Source organism: Seriola lalandi, unplaced genomic scaffold (genome assembly GCF_002814215.2).
Source record: "Seriola lalandi dorsalis isolate HSWRI2012SDOR001 ecotype SW California unplaced genomic scaffold, Sedor1 jcf7180002054169, whole genome shotgun sequence".
Classification (NCBI taxonomy): domain Eukaryota; kingdom Metazoa; phylum Chordata; class Actinopteri; order Carangiformes; family Carangidae; genus Seriola; species Seriola lalandi.
This window is the reverse complement of record NW_019524722.1, coordinates 1-19,081: the sequence shown is the minus strand read 5'-3', so window position 1 is coordinate 19,081 and position 19,081 is coordinate 1. Positions and strand designations below refer to the sequence as shown.

General features: G+C 38.9%; 1 protein-coding gene across 2 annotated transcripts; it reads left to right on the top strand.

Moving 5' to 3' along the window:
- Window positions 1–215: 215 nt before the first annotated feature.
- On the top strand, window positions 216–19,071 carry LOC111653185 (microphthalmia-associated transcription factor-like). 2 transcript variants are annotated; one of them, XM_087173308.1, is made up of 9 exons: window positions 216–457; window positions 13,792–14,004; window positions 14,117–14,212; window positions 14,344–14,452; window positions 14,863–14,946; window positions 15,301–15,357; window positions 15,638–15,713; window positions 15,958–16,105; window positions 17,683–19,071. In XM_087173308.1, exons 1-9 carry the CDS (start codon window positions 443–445, stop codon window positions 18,085–18,087), a joined length of 1,203 nt encoding a protein of 400 aa, XP_087029434.1. In that variant the 5' UTR covers window positions 216–442; the 3' UTR covers window positions 18,088–19,071. The 2 variants fall into 2 exon arrangements, with proteins under 2 accessions (XP_087029434.1, XP_023259430.1); XM_023403662.2 differs by lacking the exon at window positions 216–457 and adding an exon at window positions 12,762–12,864.
- Window positions 19,072–19,081: the final 10 nt, after the last annotated feature.

Here is a 19,081-nt window from a genome sequence, read left to right as displayed (position 1 = left end):
CTTACTCTCAGTAAAAGAATCTCTGGCTTCCCTCTCTCTCAATCATCATATTGTACTCCACTACAATACCACATATTGCTCACTCGCTCAGGATGGCCAGTGTAATGCAGAGTAATGCCAGTGACTGTGCACACCAGCATGTTGTTTAGCCTGGTCTGTTGAACTCCTCCCTCTTCTCTTTGCCCTTGGGTGGGCTGGGGTCTTCAGTGCTCCCCCGGACCTGCATGGCCTCTGCAAACGCTTCCAGAGTCCCCCCCCTCTACCGCCCGTGACGTCACAGGTCCGGCTCGGAGAGCAGCCAGTATTTGCCTGTCACCGGGGTCAAGAGCGCAGGGAGGACCGAGAAAGGAGGACCAGGGACCTTCAGCGCCACGGCAACCAGCACACCTTCACTGTCCATGTCACGCCTCCCTCTGGCTGGCCTGCTGTGAGCCAGTCGCCCATGGAAGTTCTCAAGGTAAGACCACCAGCAGTCTGGTACACCTGTGTGAGTGAGAGCCGTGATGTGAAAGGTGACATTGTTTTGTAAACAACATAGCAGTGGAAGCTCTCTTGTGTATCCTTGATTCCAGGTATTGCAAATTGAATTGCATGCAAAATTTCCATTTCTTTAAATTAGAAATTCAACAGGATTGTGGACTTTGGCTTCAGGAATTCCTCCATGTGTGTCAGTGCCTGAGAGACAAATACAGTCCTCTGAGAGTGGACTGTGTTAAATCCATAGGGGGGATTATCTCTTGACAGAATTCCTGTTTCCAGACATTTGGCATTCAACTCATTTAATCCTATTTGCTCCACTATACTGACATATTTTCATTCATTTGATTCCTGGTGTGACCAAATAGACCAAATAACACATGAGAATACAAAGATGTTTTTTTTGGAAGACAGTATCTTTTAGATAGCTGAGATGAATGCATCTTTACTACATTTAATCATTGTATTTTTAGGCCATAAAGATCAGGACCAGTTATCAATTTTCAACTCCACAGGAATTACAAATGGCTGTGAAAAAAAATTCCAACTGTCAGACTGTTGATATATAGTTGTCTCTGTTCGGTTTAATGATTTTCTGTCCATATGAGAAATCTTCATTTCTGCCAATTAGCACAGATATATGCATGTGATATCATTAAGTCCAATAAGTTCTGCAAGATGAGTGTAACGTCTCTGCTGTTGTGTGATGGAAATAAGGTTATGAATGACATCACTTGCCAGCTTGTATGAAGTACCATTTTCATCTTTGACATTATCAGTGTATTTATTGATTGTACAATAACATAATCTTTTAGCACTATACCATTCCTGTGACACTATCACTTGGTACATGGCTCTCTATTTTCACATGGTTTTGTGTCCATGTGCAGAAAGGAAAATTACTATATTGTTTTTTTTTTCTTCATAATAACATTAGACTGCAGTGGGATGATGCTCTAAGGCTTATACTGGAATATAATTATACTGTTTTTCCTCTGTAAGAACGGTTGCACTAATACTCAAGCAGGAAAACTACTTGGGGAAACAGTTTGGAGGAACTTTTTCTCATACTGTATCGTTTTCTAGACAACAATGCCAGTTTCCTGGACAAACCCTTTTTGACAGTTTGAACCTAACCTGTCTGTGGATTATCAGAGACCCCCCTAAAACCGTGCAGGCGAGGCAAAATTAGCTTAGAAGTACCAGGCAGAACTGCTGGACCATGAAAGTGAAAACATAAAGCTCAGATGAGGTTATCCAGAAGGGGAGGAGGGACCCTTAATTAGCCAGGTTACCTCTGACCCCTCTGAGAATCAAGTGATCAGGGATCAAGGCAAAGGAAGGCAGACGTTTATTAGACACTCACTTCATAAGTCAGCAACAAATATGTTCAAACATGAGCTCATTTAAGAAAGAAATTAATTGATACATTGCAAGATAATTAAATCATTAAAGTCTGTCAGAGTGAGCCTCCTCTCTCACTCTCACTTTCAATAACTTTGGGGGATGTAAACAGACAGTAAAGTAAAAATAGTTGCTTGCCGGCTACAACTTGAACTCAGATTTTAGCTTAAATTTACATTTTGGCAAGTTAGCAACATTAAAACTGTGCCGAATTGGCTATTAGCGGTTCCTGTTCGTCCATGTACCCATGAATATACAGACAAGCATCACTGGATTACTCTGATACTGAAGAAAAGTAAAAAATGTGATGATTCTCCAGCAGGTTCTGAGTCACAGTTATAAGGAGCGCCTGGACTTTTTGTATGCAAATTGTGGTAAAGAAATTCAGGTGTGGAAGTTTTTAAAGTGCCTCTGTGAGCTGTGTGTCACAGCCACTGCGGCAGCTGTTGATAAGCCATTCAACTAAAATAATTAACTTTTTTTTTTTTTAACATTGTTTTAGGAACACCAACCATGCACCTGCCCCTTTCACCTCATGTAGTGTCTTTGCCAACAACTCTCCCTCCACAGCCCCCCTTCAGTTCTCCAAATACAATAAAAAAAATCAGCCTTAACAGTAAAAATATTGTAAGAAAAAGAGTTTAAACTAAAGCCAGTCACTATCACAGCTGCCATCCTCACCCTTTTTGCATCTCCAAGTTCCAAGCAGAAAGAAACAATTCAGAGAGATAATCTGCGTAACTTTGTTTCCATACAATAGAGTCATTTATTTCTATGTCTTTACCCTTAAGCTTTTTAAAAAAGTATTTACAGTTTAGATTTTTTTTTTATCTGTGTTGTAGACCTGGACAGGATATAACAAAGCATTTATCTTAGTTTAAGATACTTGATTGATTTATTTCTTGATCCAGAATAATCTACAAGCAATATGTTTGTCATCTAACATCAACAAAAGTGTGACAGCAAGTACAAGTAACAGCAGTTGTGAATTTTTACTGTTGCAACAATATACAGCTGCTGTGTTAAGTTATCACATAGCACTGTAAAGATCCCCTGCAGACATGTTTTACTGTGAATAATGCACTATTTTGTCCAAAATCTATTTCCTGTATTGCTTTACTGGGGGAAAGATCCTTTAAAACTCATCTCCTCTAACCCTCAAGTGACAAACTCCACAGATAAAGTGCAGTACAGTCAAAGTCAAAAGAAACACATTACATTTAAAATAATCAATTATAAAGTTATAGCTTTATCCATGATCCACAGTTCTCCACAGACACATCACAACGAGAACTATCAAACAAAAAACTTAAAAACTAAATTATTGGTCGGGGTTAAGTCAGAGTTGACCTCACACAATGGGACCTTTCTTTTGCTTCCACGGTACACTACAGCTAGGAAAGTTTTCTTGTCTGTGTATTGCAACTGTTCATCCTCGGAGCTGAGTTGTGCGTACATCCGTGTCGTCTTAGATGTTATCAGGGTTGTTATAGAACAATGACTGTGGAGGAGCTTCACCAGTGGCAGTTTAGAAAAAATCCTAAATTTGTGTTATGGACCAAAACAGTCAAAAAACTGTGTCATAAAAATGTTGAATTGCCATTAGAAAAATCAATGATGAATAGACTTTTTTTCACAGCAGGCATTTTGACTTGTCATAGCATGAAAAAAAGTGCGCCTCACTGAGTGAGTGAGCATGTGCAACATAGCAGGGCCCTGGGCCTGGCTCACCTACATGGAATGCATGTAATGATATACTTGTGCTTTTCCTTCTCTGACATGTCAGAGTGGCAGCTGTGAGAAAGGTCTAAGGTTTAAATTTCTTTTCACATCAATAATCAGCTCTTGGAACTTGACTAACTTGACTGTGGTATTTTACTTACAAACCTATCCTGGTGTTCTCACGCTTGGATCAACTCTTAAATAAATCAATCTTAATATAAATCTATGCCATTTAGAATTTTACTGTTTCTTTTTTAAAGTATATTTTTTTGGGCTTTTATGCCTTTAATGGACAGCACTGTGGGGAGTGACAGGAAACGGGGAGGCAGAGAGAGGGGGAATGACATGCAGCAAAAGGCCTTCCGGTGCAGGATTCGAACCGGGGCCGACAGCAACGAGGACTGTAGCCTCTACACATGGGGCGCCTGCTTAAACCACTACGCTACACGACGCCCCGAATTTTACTGTTTCCAAACACTTTAACCTGCATGAATCAATATTTACTACATGAAATGTGAAGGGAACAAATTCATGGTGAATTATCACCTGACTGCACTCTCCCTGAGCTCTAATAATCGTTTCAGCTGCAACTTTAATTCTTTGGTTCACTCTCACCAGTCTCGCTGTTCTAATTTTTAAATGTCCATGCATAACAACAGCTTTTGCATTCAGCCATTCCAGTCATACTAAAACTATTGTCCAGTATATGAACATATTAAAGATGCTAAAGGGCACAAAGAGCATAAAATTGATATATCCCAAAGACATCATGATTGACTTTGGATATAATCACTAATGGGATCAAATACAATCATATATTTATTGATGGCCCTGAAAAACCCCGACTTTTAAAAATCATCAGATTCAGCTCCACGTGCAGGCGTTAGTGGTTTACACTGACCTTTTCCTCAAACTCCAGGCACATTGAGCTGAATAATGCTACATGTTTGTGCTCTTTGATATTCAGGGGGAAAACTCTGAGGTCTCAGACTGAGCCGAAGCTGAGCTAAGAGAGCCTTTTGTTTGTCTGACTCATCAGAGTATACCTAAAGCTCTGTTCTAAATTTCCAGTTGATTCTTCAAGATAATGTTTTCAAAAAGAAAGACATGTCTGTACAAGTTTCAAAATCCACTCCATGAGTTCTCTAGCAGTTTGTTGTTTTACACTGACAAACTTGTGCTTTCTGTTTTTTAGAACACCATGTTATGTGTAAAGTACGATAGTGCTGCACTCTGTGACCTGACCCTTGCTGCTCGTGGGGAACATATTTAATTCAACTCGGTTTTGAATATATCGCAGAATCATAACATGCATTATCTCAAGGTACTTTACTTAGTAAGGTCACATATTACGGAGAGAAGCCCAACAGTTCCCACCATGAGCACTCATGCGACAGTGGAGAAGAGAAACTCTTTTAACAGGAAGAAACCTCGGACAGAACCGGACTCGGGGTGGACGGCCATCTGCCTTGATCGGTTTGGTTGAGAGGAGAGAGTTAGGAAACTAGGAGCAGCTGTATTCAAGCACTGTCAGTCTGGTTGTAATGGTAACAGTGATATTTTGGGGTGTAATAGTGTTACAGCAGCACCAATTAAAAATAATAAAAATAATAACAGTACAGTACAAATGTACAGTATGTTGTTTGAATGGCTTCACTCTTTAATTCTGTTGCAGCGAGCATCACTGGCAGAGTGCATCGCCCTGCACCAGGCATTATAACCAGGCATTATAACCAGGCTTTGTGTATTTATGTAGCTGCTAAATTAAGGTTTATTGTTTGTCACTTAAGCAAGTGCATGTTCTTAATCCCACACGGCTCGGACAATGTGCCTCATTCTTGGAAGAGGATGTTACATTCTTGCTAATGTTACCCTTTAGCCACAGGCTAAGGAGCACAGAAGACATCTCTTTGTCCCAGGCTCCTCCTCTAGATGAAGAGGTCTGTTGCTACAGTAGCTGTTATTTGCTGTAGAGAACTGTTACTAAGGGCATTAGGCAAGAAAGCAAAATCTACTTCCTTGAGGCGATGGCGGAAATCAGCACATGTAGTACTCATTCATCTTAAAATCCAGCTCCTATTATCACTTTGGACCTATGAGAGTGTCTTTGTTGGTATCAGTCAGTTAAACTTTCTGGAAAATGAACATTTGGCCTAAATGTTGGCTCCTTAGTTGCATTAATGTTTTGTATCTGTTTTATAATATGCACAAATGTACTTTTCTCTATAGGCTTCATCAATTGGGCAAAGATCGTAAGAAGAGCACTACTCTAGCGTCTAGCTACCTTGAATACACATGCTGGTCACTACTGGCTAACGTAGATCTGAGATCTGAACTGATGACACAGACTTTACACTTAAATTAGTGCATTGAAATTTCTCATGAAACCAGAGCAGAAAACAAAGCTATACAACATTATCCTGCTAAATATACATTTTTAAAATAATGTTTTACTGCTTGTGCTGTAAAACTTGACTGGTGTTTATACCGGACTTACTAGGAGCTGTAGTGGGAGCTCTGCTCCTCCTGTTATCTGCAGTTATTGCTGCTTGATGCACAACTATTGGAAGCATTTGGATTTTTCTGGATTTTAACTTCCTCAGCTCTGTATCTTTTTAAGCTGAACCATGTAAAACGACTCAGTCACAGTCCACTGCCGCCTCAGTGTTTAAATGATGATAAAGATACAAACATATGAATAGTGAGAGTGTGGGTGAAGCTGGGTGACTGAACAGAACGTAGTTAGCTGGAGAAGGAGACACGTGAGGAAGATGGCGGTCACATAGAACCAGAGTGGGCTCCGCTGGGCCGATCAGCTCATCAAAGCCTCACAGCCTCATCTATCTTTCTCCCTCTTGCTTGCTGTCTAACTCTCTTTGATATTTCATCTTTTTTTTTTTCACATTGAGCCACCGGCCCTGTTTGTGTTGCAGCCCATCAGGAAAAGCTCTGGTTCAGCACTTTGCCGCCACACCACTGTTGACCACAGCTTGAACGGACAAAAAAACTTTTCTTGTGTTTCAGAATTTTCCAAACTTTACAATAACAAATTACCCTCAATTTGAGACCAGGGGTCTCACCACGGGTAAAAAAAACAAAAACATCATGTATGCAGATTTGCATTCCTCCATGCCAACCTCATGTCCATCGTACGCAGGTTTCTAATGGTTTTGGTCTATTGGTCCGACTTTAGAGGCGATACAGTGACACTGCTACGAATTGGTGAAAGTCCATCACGTGCTAAGATGCTAATATCCTTTGAGATGCCCCCGGAGATCCAGTAGCACCGAAAGTCCAAGATGTCCAAAAGTTTTTTGACATTTTGCAGAAACCTTATACACAATTGTTTCCAACAAGGGAGGTTCAGTCTATAGTTTTATGCAACAGCGAACTCCATACAAACTCCACTAATGATAGGTCTCGTGTTCTTTATCTGACGTGTGGGCTGAAGTGGGGGATCAGAGATGAGAGTAGAAAACATACTGCTGTTGTTTGCTATAGAACAAACACTGTGTCTCCTCTTCATAGATCTAAATCTGTAACAGTGGAAAAAAGTTCACCAGTGATCTTGATCTTGCAACTTTTTAGTTTGTCATTTCCCTCAAAGCAGATTTGCTCTGCTGTAATAAAACACTAGCTTGCCGTAAATATCACCATTCAGTGCTATGAAGTCTAAATGAACACATGCTGATACCAGATTACTTCTGTCTACTAGCACCTACAGATGCTAATGAGTGAACAGTAGAAACCAGAATCACCAAAGATACAGGTCTTACAGTCTGTTTTACATGTGGTTCAGTGAGACTGACTCTACTCTGAAAAAACTTTTACCAACCACATTTATTATATTTATTTAAAAACTTTATTTAATAGTAGGTTATTCTATATTAGTCATGTTGTCTAAGCATTCCTCCAGCTAACACTAAGTAGATCCACCACAACAGGTTGCTTGATGTGACATTTGTGCAGTTTTGGTGTTGGCCACTCCAAATGTCTTAGTGAGTAAACATTACATTGCATTATTCACTGTGATTCAGATCAGCTGAAAACAACCCAGGAATCTGGAAGCAACAAGTTGGTGGCAGTTAAAAGAACTTAATCTTAACCTCTCTGCCATGTGAATCACTGTTTTGGATTGTAATGGAGCTGGACTTTTAAATATGCAATTTAAAGGCCACATATTGTAGAAAGTGAGATTTGCACTGTGCAATGTGTTATTTTGATTATAAAGCAGGTCTAGGTTTTACATGAATACCTGTAACAAAAGAAACGCTCAGTCCACAGAGAAATGCCCGCAGCCTGTATTGAGAAAAAAACATATAAAGATGGAAATAGTGTCTGTGATGTCATCCATAGGTTTAGGAGTTTTGATGGTCAGAGTGGGCTGCTCTGCGGGTGCCATCTTGGCAGTGTCTGACTCTGCTTAACTCCCAGCTAATATAAAGATGGGCAAAGAGGTGGGGTGTGCGGAAGCTGAGACTTCGGTCAATGCTTTGTCAATAACTGTGGCAAACATGTGGTCCCATTTGCATCGTTAGCACAACTCTCTTGCTTGAAGGCTAACCTAAGGCTACTTAATTTCCTCTATAATTAGCTTGTTAGTGAGCTAAGCTAAGAAGCCAGGTATAATGAGTGCTGATGCAGAAACCTAATTAGTGATAACATATAAATAGAATTATAGAATTTCCTTCACCTCAAAAAGCTCATGTTCTGTTAGTCAATTAACTGCACAAGTGAAGTTATTTATCTGATATTTGCATAAAAAAATCCTCCTAAAGGCATCGACACCACAAACACACATGAAAGAGCACGTTCTTTTACTTGAATTAACTGAGGTAATTCCCAGCAGACAGCTAGAGGGTAGACACCTAGCGGCAAGTCAGCTGTGATGGCACCCACCTGTCACTCAAAGCAAGGCCATAACCTCAATTATGCAACTTTTAAGTCTTAATAAAATGTAAACAGGTGAATTATATAATTATGTATTGTATAATTATATATAATTATATAATAATTCACACCATGTACAGTTATCATGAAGGGGGAAATTAGCTATAGACACCAAAACCGTTTTTTCTACCAGGCTGTTTATTTCTGCTGTAAAGTTGGACAGTTTAACATGTGAGTCTATGGGGATTGAGCCAGACTCTAGTAGCCATTGGAGGAAATGACTGGACTTTGGACTTTTGGTCGGACAGAAAATATAACCTGAGGAAGTCACATCATTAGGATTTTATCGATACTCTTATCAGTTTTTTTTTTTTTTTACTGTGTAATAATAATCCATAATAAAAATTTGTTATATTCCTGAAATTTAAACAGACTGAAGTTTAAAAACAGTAAATGATGTGAATCCATTGCTGGACTGGTAAGACTGGTGGAGGGGGGAGGAGCTGGTTCTCAGCCAGAAAATCAAAGCAGTTCAAAATAATGTTTGTGAACAGGTGCTTTGATAAATTACTGCTACCAGCTTTTTACTCACTCAGGTTTTATTGCATCCAGTGTAATGAGTGTAGATGTTGTGTGCGTGTGTGTGTGTGTGTGTGTGTGTGTGTGTGTGTGTGTGTGTGTGCGTGTGTGTGTTATCAAAGAACTGATGGTCTGGGTCCTTAATAAAATGAGGTTTGTGCCTTGTTCCTGAAACATGAGTCTTATGGTGACTTCTGTTATATATCCTCTAGCTCCACCATAATCCCAAAATTTATATTTTTACACAAGAAATATCAACACGTCATGTGCCAACCTAATGGTGGACAACATGACGTACTTCTTTTTGAGTACATATTGGCCTCAATAAACGTTGCTTTAGATTTGTGGTTTATTTTGTTTGTAAATCTATGAAGATGTAATATTTTCTAAAGCTGAATCTCTGCAGCACCATCAAATCAGCTGTAGCTGTTTTCATGCATTTAAGAATTCAATTGCTCCCAAGAATAAGAGCATATGGCGACACTGAAAGGTAATATTTTACTCCAGAAATTTCTCTCTTTGTGAATCATGTGGCTGTTAAATCATTCGCTGTGCACTTGCGTTATTGACAAGTGGTTGCCTTTGATGTGATTTGAAAGCAAACGTCTCAGTAGCTAGTAGCTCTAATGTAGCCATCCTATTAACTTTTAGCAGACAGTAAATGTTTAGCGTCCTCCTTTGACGAAATGCCCTCAAGTGTGGCTGACTGCCAAGGGTGTAAGAAACCGAGTGGAGCTGGCTGAGAGATATGAATGGATCTGTTTCTTTTCAGGGGTCAAGGAGTGACGACTATCTTTCGAAATGTTATTGGTCCTCAGGGCAGAAGTCTAAAACATGGACCCATGTGCTCTTCTTGAGAAGGTAATAAACCTCTGTCTCACAAAGAGTCTATGAATAAAGTGAGAGCTCGGCTTGCTGTAGGGATAAATGAAATACATCCCTTGTTAATAGTTCTCCTTCAACCCAAAGGTTTGGCTGAGGGAAAAGGCCACACTGTCAAGGGGGAGACAAAGAAACGCTCTACTATGAGTTTACAAAGAATGTCCTCTCTGTTTGATTCTGTCCAGCCAGGAGGCACATCCCCTGAGTTTGTGCTCACCTCTCCAGCTCCTAGTGAGTTTCCAATAATCCAGACAAAGACGCGATGCTGTGTGTCCCAGCAGCGTTACACGAGATGCAGCGGCAGACGTTTGCATTAATTACCCGCACGGCCGATTACGCTTCATCACACGTGAGGAAGGTGATAGGCAGCTTAAATCCTTGGGTAAATGTTGGATTCTGGTGGGGAGTTTACAATTCAACATTGTGAATAAAGAAGCATAAAATCGGCTTTCAATGCAGTATATCAACCCTTGCTTCTTTGTGTGCTCTGCTTATGAAAGCAGATTCATATCTTCATGGACGGTGACAAAATGTAAGTTGCAACACTGTAAATAATCGATGCTTCAGTTGAGCAAAGCATTTTTTGTACTTGCATTAATAAATGTGGCAAAGTACTCAACGGTTAAATTAGGGAGCCCAAATTGGAAAAGACTCTGGTGTGACATTGATGTTATCCCTCTGTGGAGTATTAATTACAGCCTAAAAAGCTACAGTGATAGTATTGCTGGCACACACAGCTCATCCAGTGTTGCTGTAAGCTTGGAACAAACAAGTCATTATGAATAAAATGTCCTAAATAAACATTTCAAATAAAAACAAAAGACAGTTGTCTATGGACATTGTTACTTTTATCCTTGAATGCAACTTCAGTTTATACATCATATCAAATTGGCTTAAAAATATTGACTGTAGACTAAATAATACTGGAAAAAAAGACTTTTCTCTTTTATATTAACAATTTCAGATGGTTGTGTGCTTAAACATTTGTAGAGCATGATTTCAAGTTAAATGGACTGACTGTTTGTACTCTATGGACAAAGAGCCTTTTGCGTCACCAGAAGTTCACTCATGTAAAAGCAGATGTATTTGCCAAAGCCTTGTCTTGTGCACTCAGTTTTTCTGCAGACGGCTACAAACTCAATGTTTGGTTTCCATGCTTTTGTTAATGTATTACTCCTGAACATGATTCATTTATTTTCATTTCACCAAATGAACCCACAATTACTGAGATTCAGAATTTCTTATTCAAGTGACAAGAGAAAAGAGAAAGCATTTGCTTTTTTATTTACTACAACGCAATATTTACAACAACAGTAGGTGCGTTTCCATTAAGCTGCTTAATGCACAATTTGAAACTGAGTAAAGAAAAACAAAAGAGATATGCTCACGTGAGGTGGTTTTTCAGACTATTCAACAAAGCAATGTTTCGCATAATTGAAATGGAAACACTTTTTTCGCGTTCAAGTTGTGGTGCCTGCCGTAACATGCCCCAGGGAGCCAGTACCAACTGAGAGGCAGATGCTGGAACTTCATCGTCACGTTTAATTTGAACAATATCGCAAGAAAAGAAAGCCCTGCTTTATTTATAGAACATCACTCAGTGGGAACACAAACCATTCACAATTGTGTTTTGCCGACTTTTCACTTCTATTTATGGAGACCTGGCTAGTGTTTTCTGGGCTCTTCTCCTCATGTGAGAAACCACTACAAGTCTGTAAGGATGTGATTCAAGCCAGAGTTGGGAAACAAGTCAGGGCTTTTTTTTTTTTTTTTGAAATATTAGAGCAAATGGAAGGTCCTTGGTAGGTCTAAATATTGATGTTTTGGCATGTCCCTTTCCTTCCTCATAATATCACAATTCTTGACGGCTGAACCCACTGCTCTCCCAAGCTGAATTGATTAACGGTTCCAGCCCTTCATCCTCCTCCTTCTAATTGCGCATCTTTCATCACTTTTGAAGGGAACCGCATCATCGGATGTGTCGTGATTTCACTCTTGTCTCCACCAGCACTGGAGCTCCACCACGCATCCCTGACTGCAAAATTTTTTTAGAAGTCAATCACCACGCCCTCTGGGCCCCTCGCAGTGCACCACTGACTGTGCTTGGCGCCATGATCAACTGATTCACAAAAATAAAGCCTATAAAAAGCTTCTGGAGGAGATAAACTCCCATTGACTCTGCTGTAACTATCAGGGTGGATATCAAACGCTTTCTAGTACAAAGAGATGCGACCTAAGATGGACAAAACCATATCTGAAGAGTCAAATTCAATATGTTTCTCAGAACCACTGAGCCTGAAAATGCTGTCAGCCTGAATGAGGCCATTCACCTTGTTTACTCTTCAAATGTGACTGCGTAACAATTCACGGTTAAATGTAGTTAACCTCTAAAAATCAAAAAAATGGGTGGGTTGGTAAACACACCATACATTTGGGTTTTAATATGGCTAGCCTGTTGAGAAACAGTGGTGTCAATTGTGTTCCTGGTGCTCAGAACAAATAATGTTTTATACTAGATGAGCAGAACTAAAGATTAAATGTTAGTTGGCCTTAAGCAAGCTTCAGTTCGCAGACTACTTGCCAACCAGTAGAAAGACTCCTTTGTGCGCTGGAGGTGGTGACGTCAAATGGGCTCTATAAAGACATAAATTCATAGTTAAGCTGGAACAACAAAGCAGTGGGAGGATGAGTCTTGGTGTCCTCCTCCATTTCCTAACTTGCATAACTAATGAGCCTTCAGCCCTGGATAAATTAAGCAGGACTAGTGACTGCTCTCATATTTGCACAAACTAGCTTGCCGTCCGCACTGTAGGCTAACAAGATAAAGGGATTATATACTGTATGTAGATTGTTTTTATTAATTACCACTCTAATAACATGTTGGAGATGCTTGAATACAGCCACTATCAGGTGAGATGGGTTGATTTTTTCTTTTAATTTCATATATGTTATTCCAAAAAAAAAAGAAAAGCTGCAACAGATTTTTGGACTAGGACAGAACCTGAAGATAAAGCTAATATTTCATCTCTATCTCATGCTTGAAATAGCAGTTACTTATGTGCCATTACATACTGTGACTTTGTTAGTCACACTCCCTCAACACAGTTTGCAGCTGTTGATGCTATCGGAGATACACAGTGACGCTAGTGGATGCAAAACTGTTTGTATTTTGCTGCATTAGTTGTCGAGTTGCTGCATGACTTTAACTGGTCATAGATCATGTGACACAGCTGAAATGCTTCACAGTGTCTCTTTTGTGGAGAGGAGAGTTTTACTCTCCCTTAAATAAAGTTAGCCAGTGTCAATGGGAGAATGACGCCATTAAAATATTCATTGTACGTTTGAGATCAGTCCGTAGTTTTCCTGTGCAGTTTAAAGATTTGAAATGTAATTTGAGAAGAAAGATCAGTTTGAATACAATTTCTACAACAAAATCTACAGCATAATTATACAAATTACATGACAGCAGTCAGGCTCGAAAGGTGGCTTTTAAAATTGTGTTTTCAGTTTCCAGTCATCATAATACAGCTTGATGCCTTCTGCAAAGCTCATGATTTGACATTTAACATGAAACTGAATCAAACACATCTTTAGTTTTACTTATTTGAATTGAACACATTCAAATGTTTATTTCAAATAAATATCCACACAGTTATTTTGTTTCCTTTAAATACGTTTCCACAGATTGCAAAAAAATGATTATTGATGTTTTTTAACCATTATTTGCGGTCTTTAATCCTTGTCTTCTAATCTACTAATAGAAAAACTTTCATATACTAGACTTGATAAAAGAATGAACTGAAAATCTCTACAAATGTCTACGTCTTGCTTTCGCAGGTTCAGTCCCACCTGGAGAATCCCACCAAGTACCACATCCAGCAGGCTCAGAGGCAGCAGGTGAGGCAGTATCTGTCCACCACCCTGGGTGGTAAAGCCGGCAGCCAGTGCCCCAGCCAGCCCCCTGAGCACGGCATGCCGCCCGGGCACGGCAGCAGCGCCCCCAACAGTCCCATGGCCCTGCTCACCCTCAGCTCCAACTGTGAAAAAGAAGTACGCCTTGCTCACTGACTTCATCAAACTCAGAAACCCTGACCAACTGTAATCAAAAATATGTTTGTTTTTTTTAAAATCATGAAATCAAATGTGATTTTATGTTACACAGATGGATGACGTCATTGATGATATCATTAGCTTGGAGTCAAGTTACAATGAAGATGTTCTTGGACTCATGGACCCAGGACTCCAAATTAACAACCCGGTAATTTTTCAAGGATAGATCTTGTAAATATGACTTCAAAGGGATGATGTCCATTTCTTAAGTAATATACAGTACTCAGCTCTTATAATTATTATAACGACACATTGGATATTTTGTTTTATGCTCTGCAGCTCCCTGTGTCTGGCAACCTTCTTGACGTGTATGGCAATCAAGGACTTCCACTCCCGGGCCTCGCCATCAGCAACTCCTGTCCGCCCAACATTAAAAGGGAATACACAGGTAAACCACAAACAGAAACACTTGATCATTCTTTTTTCCCTGTTTATTTACTGTTCTTAGGCATCATATGGGCTGAGTTGAAGTGAGAGCTATAAATTCAGACTGTATAATCACTTGATAGTCAATGTAGTACGCTTATCTGTGACTAGCAAGTGCAATAAACCTCACTTCATCTTGTAGTCAAATCACATTAAAACACACACTATGGAAAGTTTGTAATTTGTCTGAAGGTCTGATTCAGTATTTTTGCAGTTGCATTTTACATTATTGTCTAATCAAGGAGTAAGAAAACACGTTTCCATCATACTGTACAGATGAAAGCTTTACTGTAAGCCAGTGTCGATATTGTGTGCAATTTGGAAATGCACAAGATACCATTAAGTCAATTATTTGCCAAATAATTACTCCAGCTCCTGGCATGAAGCAAGTACTGGACAAGCCGGGATCCTGTGGCCAGTATGAAAACTATCAAAGGCCAGAGGGTTTTCCAGTAGGTAAGCAAAGCAAAATGAAGAGTGAAAAAGATGACTGATGTTTTGTAAACTGTTTTCAATCTGTACCTGCAGTATTTTTTGTATGACTGAATCGCACACAATATGAATAAACTGTAATCGAGAAGCTAATTGTGATGATTGTAGCTTTGTTTTCTGCTGTAACCCTCAGAATGTGTAAATGATTTCATGTCGGCTGTGTTTATGCAGCATGAGAAAACGGTGACAGATTTACTGTACAGTACATCAAATGCTACGATGCGATCATTTTGTAGACCTGCTGCCTTATTACCCATTTAATCAAATTATGTCGTTTTCTCAAAAGCCCTGACATTCACATTTCTCTTTGCTTCACAGAGGCTGAAGTTCGTGCTCTCGCTAAAGAGAGACAGAAGAAGGACAACCACAACTTAAGTAAGTCCAACCAATCCAATATTTATAGCTCAGCTATTTTCATAGCTTTTATGCTTTTCCTTTTTGCATGTAGTATTTCTGTGGGAAAAAAATAACCCACATTTCTAAAATCTGATTTAAATATTATAATTTAAAATAAGTTGTAAAATGTTAAAACATTTGTAAAATATATATATATATTTATTATATTGAGTTATTCCATGGCTTGCAAAGCTATGCATACTGCAAAGACTGGTTTACCAGGCTGCTGTACTAACTGCTTATTCTCCTGAACCTGTAGTTGAGCGAAGACGGAGATTCAATATCAACGACCGCATCAAAGAGCTGGGAACTTTAATACCCAAGTCAAATGACCCGTAAGTTTTTTTTTTCTCTGTATTTATGTGTATGAATGAGTGTGGCCATCCAGCTGTCTGTTTGTCTGTCTATTCATCGGCTTTGTTTTTGTTTTTCTTACATCCTCCTCTTCATGAGTCCAAGTGTCCTTAAAGTCTAAGTGTAGAGCTCATTTGCTCAGAGGGGTCGTAAAGAATCCTGTGCTGTTCTGGTCAGATGGTCAGCTGACTCTGACTGTAGATCTTTGTCTCCTGTATACCCCAGAGACATGCGCTGGAATAAGGGCACCATTCTGAAAGCCTCAGTGGACTATATCAGGAAGCTGCAGCGGGAGCAGCAGAGAGCCAAGGAGCTCGAGTGCAGACAGAGGAAGCTGGAGCACGCAAACCGCCATCTGATGCTTCGCATACAGGTGGGTCAGTCTGACACGGCGAAAAAGATGAAGTAACAAAATGGTTCAATAAAGTAAAATTTTTTAAATCATGGAAAAAAGTGGAACAAACCACCAAAGGTGTTCAGTAAACGGAGCCCAGATAATGCTTCACTAATTCAAACAGTTTCAGGATATTTAATTAATCTGTGCAGCGACTAGAGGCTAAGGTTAGAATCATAACATCACAGGTAATTAGAAGCATATAATGACATGTTAATATTGTAGGGTCAAGGTCAAGTCAAGTCAACTTTTGTTTATATAGAATCAAATCAAACCAGAAGTGATCTCAAGGCGCTTTTCATATAGAGCAGGTTACTGATCAAAAGATTCCCACCATGAGCGAGCAATCGGTGACAGTGGCAAGGAAAAACTTCAGAAGCAGGCTCTATCTGCCTTGACCAAGAAGTTGTTATTTATATAATATAATATATTATTTAATATATTTTAACTGACATGAATTTTTTTTGCACTTACGGACTAGTCAATCAGTGCAATAAATGCACTAGTTTGCTTCCTTGTCAAGATTTAGATGAGAAGGTCATTACCACTCTCATATCTCATACGCTAACATGAGGCTACAGCTGGTTAGCTTACCATAGCATGAAGACTGGAAACAGAGGAAGCAGCTAGCCTGTCCAAAGGAAAGAAAAAAAATCCACCTACCAGCACCTCTAAAGCTCACTAGTTAATATAATTAATCTTGTTGGTTTAATCTGAACAAAAGAGCAAATGTTGTATTTTATAATTAAATGACATGTTGTGGTTTTAGAAATCCTAATTCAAGACCTACCTTTTTCCTTCATACAATTTATGCTATTTTACTGGCATGTCCATTTATTCTGTTTTTATTTTCTGGATTGTTTTCATTTTAATATGCTACTTTTTATTTCTGGTTTTAACATCTCCTTGCTCTTTTTGCTTTTTATTACTTTATGTTTGTTTTCTTGCCTTTGGTGTTTCACAATAGCGTTTCCTCACTTCCTGCATGTTATTATTGTTTTATTTTTTATTTATTGCTTTATTTATTGCTCTGTATTGTTTTTATTCTATAAAGCACTTTGTGTTACATTTTTTGTATGAGTGCTACACAAATAAAGTCTGATTTATTGAGTGATTGATTTGCCACACACAGTCAGAAAACATGAGTTTCAGCCAACTTTTGTCGGACTTGTACAAACCCACATTCCCCTTAGTGCCCTTTAAAACAACAAACTATCATCTCTGTGTAAAAACATGTAAACAAACAAAATCATAACATTTTAACAGATGAGTTTTAGAGGTGCTTTCAAGCAAGATTTTTTTTTTTTTTTACCTCTGAGTAAAAGTAGTTGTTTCCCTCTGTTCCCAGTCTTTATGTTAAGCTAAGCGAACTGCCTGCTGTCTGTAGCTTCATATTAATCATACAGACATGGGCGTGGTATTATTTTTCCCATCTAACTCTTGGCGACAAAACAAATAAACACCTTTCCCAAAACTATATATGAAGATGTGCATATTTTTAATTTTTGGCATTGAATAAGACGGTTCATGTTTTGTTTATCTCTTTATTCATCAAGGAGTTGGAGATCCAGGCCCGGGCTCATGGTCTCACAGTGGTGTCATCTCCATCTGTCTGCACATCAGAGTTGATGGCACGGGCCATTAAACAGGAGCCCGTCCTCGGCGACTGTCCCTCAGATCTCTACCAGCACAGCTCGGCCCCCGACATGTCCCCTCCAACCACACTGGACCTCAACAACGGCACCATCACCTTTGACCAGATCCCTGAAGATGCTGGGGATGTTGGCCCTTATGGAAACTCCAGGACCTGTAAAATGAAGGAGTTGGTAAGGGACAACACCCTGTCGTCGATTTCCCCAACTGACCCCCTGCTGTCCTCCATGTCCCCAGATGTGTCCAACAACGTTAGCAGCCACCACAGTTCCACTTCTAGTATGGAGGAGAAGGAGCATGGCTGTTAGCATTATCCAGTGGACAACATGACCACCACTGAGACACTCTGTCTGTAGCATCCCATCAATGAGGCACCTACATTAAAGTGACTTACAGGTATACACATGACTAAGTGGATAAAGGAACTGAGAAGCAAATTTCCTCTTGATCTTCCATATTTTATCTCTATTTTTGTCCATTTATTGCTGAAATTTTATATGTTACTGTGACCTTTTTTTCATTTCTCTATTATACACAGTATTTATGCCGTCCTATAATCTTGATTACCTATAGATGGACAGTTGAGAACAACTACAAAGGACAAATTAATTCAATCTGATTGAGACATACTGTATGTCTACGATATGCTGTCATTGAACACTGGTCAACTTGATGATTTTACAGTTTTTACCCTTTTTTAATTCTTGTATTTTTTTTTTTTACTTTTGATATTTGTCCCAAATATAAAGCGTAACGAACTGTCCATGGCAACTGTGATAAAAACCATGTGAAAATGTGCAGAGAAGTGTAAAAACTTAAGCCTTGTGTTCAATTTGCCAGAAATAAAAAAGATTTAATTGTTGTGGACAAAATGTCATAATGATAATAATAATAATTGTTTCTTAACTCTTTATTTAAATTTAGATTATTTTTTATGCCGAGTCCTTGTATGTATTCTAAAGAAATAACAAATCAAACACTGACCAAATGAGAAGCATTATTATTGTCACCATGAAGTATTATATTATTAATATCATTTATTTATTTTGTATTGTTTTTCTTTTATTCACTGAGAGCTCATTATGTTCGTACCAGTACTTAGGATTTTTTTTCTGTGTAATTTCTAAATTTATAATGACCCAAAAACTAGTTATGGATCGTTTCTTATTCTGATCTCAGAACTTTAACATTTATTTATACTTTATGTCCCAGTTTAAAGGTAAATAAGACACATGGAAGGAAAAGTAGTTTATTACAATAAAAGGGTAAATTAACCTTATATTGATTATATATTCCTGATGT

Excerpts from the sequence above, each read along its gene's own strand:
- LOC111653185 (XM_023403662.2), top strand. The coding sequence starts at position 12,832 with ATGTTGGAGATGCTTGAATACAGCCACTATCAG. Across the intron at positions 14,453-14,862 it reads CATTAAAAGGGAATACACAG|CTCCTGGCATGAAGCAAGTA; the intron begins GTAAACCACAAA and ends TAATTACTCCAG. Across the intron at positions 14,947-15,300 it reads GCCAGAGGGTTTTCCAGTAG|AGGCTGAAGTTCGTGCTCTC; the intron begins GTAAGCAAAGCA and ends TTTGCTTCACAG.